At 35.8% G+C, this 7,387-nt stretch overlaps 1 protein-coding gene across 1 annotated transcript; it reads left to right on the forward strand.

Moving 5' to 3' along the window:
- The first annotated feature begins 536 nt into the window (after positions 1-536).
- On the forward strand, positions 537-5,290 carry LOC120156067 (alpha N-terminal protein methyltransferase 1-like). The gene is made up of 8 exons (XM_039167479.1): positions 537-806; positions 893-1,037; positions 2,289-2,347; positions 3,337-3,456; positions 4,022-4,123; positions 4,275-4,329; positions 4,737-4,834; positions 5,073-5,290. The coding sequence occupies exons 1-8, from the start codon at positions 654-656 to the stop codon at positions 5,196-5,198; spliced, it is 858 nt and encodes a 285-aa protein (XP_039023410.1). The 5' UTR covers positions 537-653; the 3' UTR covers positions 5,199-5,290.
- The last annotated feature ends 2,097 nt before the right edge of the window (positions 5,291-7,387 follow it).

Consider the following 7,387-nt stretch of genomic DNA (forward strand, 5'->3'; position numbering starts at 1 on the left):
AAAGTTCCAGAACAAGAGCTCAAAGTTTCAACAGCAGTGACAGAAGAAATCCACCAAAAGAGTCAAGCAAAAAGATAGAAGTAGCGAGCGCCTTATCTTGCCGAAACTGCTCAGTGCAAAATAATGTAGAGATGCAACTAATCTCGACACTAAGTAAATGGGTATTGATCGCAAAAAGGCTCTGACCAGTGAACGTGCAACGGATGGAGGCGAAAACGACTGTGAGCGGCTTGTAGATCAACGTCAAATAAGAGTCTTACTCGAAAAAATAAGCCCAGAATATGAAACACCTTGAGCCGACAAATTACCCAGTAAAAAACGGCGTCAAAACGGAGGTCGGAGTGTGGCGGAGGACGGCTGACGACGGCAACGGGTGGCAGACGACTGGTGGATATCGGAGGAGAGACGCTGGGCTAGTGGAAATAAGAAATTTGAAATTTGAAAATTGAAAACACCTAGGTTAGCTCACTAAAACACGCCTAAGAATTGATTTAACTTCCTGCTGTGTTCATTATCAGAGAATGTTAAAATAAAACGATATAAAGCAAAGCACACCGGTGTGGATCCGGCACATACCCAAAGCTGTTCCTCAACAGTATCCCATAATAGCGTTGTGGCCACCATATCAAGGCAACCGTGTAAAGACCAGCACCATGGCCAGTCCAAGCGCAATGGAGGCAGCCGGCACCGACTCCGACGGCAGAGAATTCAAGAGCTCACAAGAAATGTGGAGAGAGCAAGTTGGGGATGATGTAGATGATCCTAAGAAGACTCAGTGGTACCGTGAAGGCGTTGCTTACTGGGAAGTAAGTCCAATTTTAACTTTGGGTCTTTCGTTTATGTGGGAACCCAACTGATGAAATACTTTGTTTATTTCGTATTGTGAGACAAGGGTGTGGAGGCTTCCGTAGATGGGGTATTGGGTGGATTTGGGCAAGTAAATGATGCTGATATTAAGGGCAGTGAGACTTTTCTCAATATCCTTTTGCATGAAAGGTTCGGTGATGCTGGAAGAAATCAGCATCTTGTTGCTATTGGTACTTCTTTTCTCTTTTTACCTTGGTGTGTTTTACATTTTTATGAATTCAGATACCCAGTTTTGTTCTGTTGAGGTAGTTTGGCTTATATAGATTATACGTATATTTATTCAGTGAAAGTAGAGGTTCCATTAATTGCCCAAGTGCAAAGTTGCCGTAGCCATAGGTGGAAAACCTTGTACTTTGAATTGATAGGAAAACATGGACGGGGATGGTGCATATTGGGTGGAATGTTGAGTTCAATATCTGCCTTTTATGGTTGAAACTGGATAACAAGATAACTTGAGAAGACAACCATGAAACTTATGCCCCATATATCTCTCCTAAAAAGAAGAATAGAAGAAAATTGTATCAATCACAGGAAAATGGCATGGTTATTCACATAATCACCAAATTTTTAATTGGGAAGATCTGATCTGATCACCTAAAATAGCCTTAGCTTAGATCAAGAAACATGTCGTGCCTTGTAAATTTTCATTTTATTTGGAACTTCTACTTTTAAAAGGAAAATGAAGTTTGTTATGGTCTTGAAACATTCTACTATCTCAAGGAGATTGATTCTTCGGCATTGAACTTATGGATTTACTTGCCTAAAAGATGGAGATGGTATGTATACTTCTGAGTTGTTGGTCTATACCAAAGCAATTGACTAAAATCATGCAAAGGGAATGTTTTGGAGAAATTATTTCATAAAGTAGTAGGGGATTTACTTTACTATGAAGATGTTCAGGTAACTAAGCAATCTATAGTTGTTTGCCTTTTATATGGAGATAATCACAAGATTATAAATTGTGTGATAATAGATGCACTTAAGCACTTGGCTCAAATACCTGCATGTATCCACTACATGAAGAGCCGGGTTGAAGCTCCCCTTTCTAAAATTAAAAGAAAAAAAAATAATAAGCTGTTTGTTCCTTGAAATTTTATCTTAGTGTGGCTTATGTTATGTGAACTAATGCAAACTTTTTGAGTGATCTTAGTGCTCGATATGGAAAACCTTAGGGCTTAGAATGCTAAATTAAACATTACTGTTTCCAAAGATCCTGTTTTACTAACTTTTACTTTTAAAGTCGATGGCTCCATGCAAGCAGTGCCAATACCTGATAATGGCTCTAAAGCATAATTAAAATATTGTTGGGTACTGACCTCTTAGATATATCATTTATTCTTGATGTTTTTTAATTGTAGTTGACAATCACAAATTATTTGACATTCAAGCTCTTAGGTTCAATGGTAATTAAAATACTGCAGATTGTGGTTCTGGCATAGGGAGAATAACCAAAACTCTTCTCATAAGATATTTTAATGAGGTAAGTTCTTTTTCCTCTTTCTTATGGTCTATTTTCAACATTCCCTACATTTACCATCTTTACAGTTAATATATGTTTGATTCATAGTAATATAAATAGTTCTGCTGTATTTGAATGGAAAACGACTATACGATTTTTAGTGGACTAGAAAGGCTAATTTGAATTGATAACCATTTTTCTATTAAAGAAAACCAGAATAATGGCTAAAGTTGAAGTTGGAAAAAAAATGGTTTGGGGTTCTAAAACCACAGTCAAGTGATATCCAAGTATGATACAAGTCGGCAATGTGTTTAGAAGTCAGTTACTAACTGTGTTACACCAGCTAAGCTTAGCCATCAGAACTCATTAAAAAAATACATACTGATCACATGCCAACTTTATAAAATGAAAACACAGTTACCGACTTAATTAAAGTAAAACAACACAAATTCTTCATTAAAACTAAAATTGAATTCCTGATACTGTTCACTTTGCAGTGTTTCTCTCGCTCATTAGCACATATGGATCCTAAAAAAACATTTTATTATAAATTGAATATTAATTTAATCTGTTTTCCAATTCTAGAAAGCACTTTTTACTCTTTTTTTAAACAATGACGTTTTTCTTTGGTAATATGTGGCATTTAGCCAAAAAATTTCAATTGTCACACCAATAAAAAGGCCACACATCCATTTTTAACTATTTCCATTATATTTTTCATTGATAATAACTAATACCATTTCAGTTGTCCTTAAACAAACTTTTAGTAAAAATGTGAGAATTGAGTTCTTTAAATTTGGGGTAGAGGGATTAAAACCGTCAAATTGAGCTAGTAAAGGATCAAATTGATGTTTGACCTAAACTATTACATTATGTTGCTTTTGGCTGTTTCTAAGATTTTAGATTTCTATATTTAACATGATAACCGGGTCTTTTTCCCTCTCTTTTTCTTTCTTGGCATGAAATGATAGCTACGCTTTCCGACTCCTTTACGTTGTACCACATTCCAGGTTGATCTTCTTGAGCCAGCATCACATTTCTTAGATGCCGCCCGTGAAAGTTTGTCTCAGGAACATTTTGTTGCCTCTGATATGCACAAGGCTACTAATTTCTACTGCATCCCACTTCAAGTAATGTATTTCAAGATTTTATTGATACTATAGCTACTTGCTTGTTGATGTGTTGAAGTATTCATAACTATGTTTAAGTCCATGTAAGCTATGTATTTCCAACTTTTAACTTAATCCAAAATTATGGATTTCAGCCATGTAGCATACACCTCAACCAGGAATGATGTTTGGATACTATGCCAGAAAAAAAGTATAAAATTCAATATCAACATTTCAAATATGGTTTTGTCTGACACCTGAATCTGGGAAAGGCTTCAATCATGTGCTGTAGCACTCAATATGAAACCTAAATGATTAGACTACCTACGGATTCAAGTAAAATGTGTTGCAAAAACTCTACTCTCTTTTTTGGTGGTGGTGGGGGTGGGGTTCAGGGTGTAGGGAGGTCGGGTTCTGGGTGGGTTGCACTGGATTGAGTTGTGAATGAGCCCTCAAATATTTACAGTGATAATGTTCATCGTCAATGCAAGTTGATGCTTTGCCTGTCTTATGCTTCTAGCTGGTAATTTTTTCATATAAAGAAGAAATTTGATACTCAATTTATTTTATATTTTAATTATTTTAGGAGTTCACTCCTGATGCTGGAAGGTACAATGTTATTTGGGTCCAGTGGTGCATTGGTCATCTCACAGATGACGACTTCATCTCATTTTTTAAGAGAGCAAAGGTGAATCAATCCTCTTTGATTTTCGAATGATTAATTGTCAGATTATCCCAATGCTTAATTAATACCTTGAAATTTTTTAATTACTCTTGTTTATATTGAAAGATTCTGTTTTTATAATTTAATTTAATACGGTGATTTATGTTGATTCCAGGTCGGCCTTAAACGTGGTGGTTTCTTTATCTTGAAAGAGAACATTGCGAGAAATGGTATTGTATCTCTGAATTGTTTTTCCTATTATGCTTGATTGCCCCTCTTCCTTCCTCTTTCTTGAGAAATGGTTTACTATTTGTATTTTTTGCATTCCTCTAACTTTCTTATGTTTTGGTAAATTTCATTAGATTGGTTTCCTGGTAACTACTGTTTGGTTTTGCATTCACGTGTCTTCCCTCGAATAAAAAAATCTTATTGCTTACAAAAAAAGAAAAGAAAAAAAATCTGAAAAGATCCTATTTCCCCCCACTCGTATTTGTGTAACTGGAGCTAACTTTTGGGATCTACAATTTCACTTTGAAATGAGGTTGCAGGTTGAAACCTCTTCACTGGCCTTTGAAGAGTTCTGGAATTCTTCCAGTGGCAAAACGAGTTTCACTGAGCTATTTTTAATCATTTGCAGGATTTGTTTTGGATAAAGAAGACCGAAGCATCACAAGATCTGATTTATACTTCAAGGACCTATTCCGTCAGTGTGGATTGCACTTGTATAAAATGAAGGTTCCTTCTTTTACACACCGGGTCCTTAATAACAGTTGATAAATTATACTGTTTTTTAAATAGAATAATCCCTTTCCTATAAAATCAACATTTGTTGCTTTATGAGGCTTGATAGAGTAAACCAGGATGTAGTTTCAAAAGCTGATCTTTCTAAAACACCTTGAATGCAATTTCTTTGCCCTGGTACCATAGTTTATCTTCGTATTATTTATATTTAGTTTATTATTCCTGAAAACAGGACCAGAAAGGATTGCCTGAGGAATTGTTTGCTGTGAAGATGTATGCTTTAACAACTGAAGCACCAAAGAAAGTTCACAAGACCCGATCTAAGGTGCAAGCCAACAGACCCGCCATCATTAAATGATGTGTTGTTTAGAATTTGCTGTGTTCTTGTGAGTGCTTAGTTTTCAAGTAGCTCATATCACTGTATCGTCTGATGGAGAAAGTATTAGTTTGGCTCAGATAGTGTTCTCAGGTTGACAAGTTTTGCTCATTTTCTTTGAATGGAGAAACCCTTGACAAGAAGAGAAATGGATGAAAATCACGTTAAGTTGTTGGATACATGAACAAGTAGGGAGAGTTTTCTTTTGTTATGGACCTTGCCAATATATTAGAGTAGGCTCTCACCATTTTCATGGAGGGAAACGCTGCTTGTTTTCACATCACAACCAATCTCATGCCATTGGTCTTGAAGATAAAACTTTGAATCTATGTTTCTGACGGCCACGTCCACGTTCACACGTCGGCTGATCCATTCAGTGACATGAGCACTCATATTTCGATAGCAACACCAACCATGGTGGCACAGTTGAACCAACAATACATTCCTCCAACATGCTTTCTACGGCACTTTTCCCTTGAATTGTTGTAATCCGAGTAGATTTCAACTCTATACACAACAAAACCCTCGCTCCCCCCCCCCCCCGGGGGAAAAATGACAACCACTTGAAACCCGAGCAGTAACGTCACAGCCTTTATCTTATACCTAAGGTGACTCGGGATGATCCCAGATAGAGATGCACATAGCCGGATTTAAATCCGATCTGATTTTTTCACCAAGTTAAAAAATCGGTTTATAAAAAAACCGGTTCAGATTATAACCGGTTCGGAGGGCCGGATGATGTAACCGGTGTAACCAGTTTCGGTTTAAAAAAACCGATTTTTTAAAAAAACCGATTTTAAATCCGGTAAAAAATCCGGTCATCCAATTTTTTAAATCTCAGACCGAATTTTTTTCTGAATAAAAAACCAGTTTTTTATCCGATTTTTTTCAAACCGGTTTTTAGTCCGTTAAAAAATCCGGTTGTCCAATTTTTTTCAAAACTGGTTATACTATCCGGTTTTAAAATATCCGATCCGGTTTTAAAAAATCGGTTTTTCCCAAATCTGGTTTCGGATATTTTTTGCGCAAAATCGAATATTCAGATTTTTTGTACACCTCTAATCCCAGACTCAAAAAAAAAAAAACAAAGAACCGGAAAAAAAACACAAAGAACCGAATTGTTTCAAGGACCAAGAATATGACATAGCCTAGGAGAAATGGTTGTATGAATAGTAAGCTTTGTGAAGCTTTCTATCGGGACATACTCTATAACACCTCATACCCGATCATGAAGAACCACCCAGGTATCTGAATGTACATTGAAATCTGAACTTGCCGGACAAAATAGAAACCTTAACATGCATACTATATGGAAGCATTCAAATCTAAAACGTACATCATGCAACACATGATAGTGGATAAACATCAACAATTTAACATCACTTAAACAATCAATGCATTGCAAGATACACGTTATTAACCAAGCATGGGTAAATCCATAATTTCACATCATCCTAAAGAATCACCTAGAAGTACTAATTTAAGTTTACCGATATTCCTTATTAATAATTTATTAGTGACTTGCAAGATTCCATATTAATATGACACCAAACAAGGACCTAATTGAACATGCTTTTCTAATGACTAAAACATAAACAATTCAAAAGTCACATAAGCATAACAAACATACAATTGACACCTTTATCATGAAATTAAGTATATTTAAGGGTGACAAAACAAGACTCATCAAATTCCAAGTTAAGGTATAATATTAATTAGAATTTCAATTTCTGGACCATTTGAACTCATATAAACATCCTAGGGTCAAACTAAGACTTAGGGACACTTAAGACCTTTAATGAATGCAATTTTACCATTTTCATCGAGCACATAGCAAAGGGATCGGTCTTGTAACACCCACAGACCGATGCATGTGACCTGATCTAATCCGAGGTGTCACATTAGGGCCACTAGAGCGACCCATATTAAAAATCCCGAAAAAAAATTTAAAATTTCTTTTAAAACGTGTAAAATCATAAAACAATTTATAATTAAAATTCAAGTTCAGAAAACTGTTTATATGTTACAGACAAAATTAAAATCATACACGTTTTAGATTCGGATATAAAAACAGAATACCACCTACATGCCCCCTAAACACATGCACCATACTCCGCAAGAACGCCGATGGAACACCTTTACTGATGTCGATAGCGATAGTTGCACTAATT

This window comes from Hibiscus syriacus, unplaced genomic scaffold (assembly GCF_006381635.1).
Source record: "Hibiscus syriacus cultivar Baekdansim isolate YM2019G1 unplaced genomic scaffold, ASM638163v2 tig00111213_pilon, whole genome shotgun sequence".
Taxonomy (NCBI): Eukaryota; Viridiplantae; Streptophyta; class Magnoliopsida; order Malvales; family Malvaceae; genus Hibiscus; species Hibiscus syriacus.

Excerpts from the sequence above, each read along its gene's own strand:
- LOC120156067 (XM_039167479.1), top strand. The coding sequence starts at position 654 with ATGGCCAGTCCAAGCGCAATGGAGGCAGCCGGCACCGACTCCGACGGC. Across the intron at positions 807-892 it reads AAGGCGTTGCTTACTGGGAA|GGTGTGGAGGCTTCCGTAGA; the intron begins GTAAGTCCAATT and ends TTGTGAGACAAG. Across the intron at positions 1,038-2,288 it reads TCAGCATCTTGTTGCTATTG|ATTGTGGTTCTGGCATAGGG; the intron begins GTACTTCTTTTC and ends AAAATACTGCAG.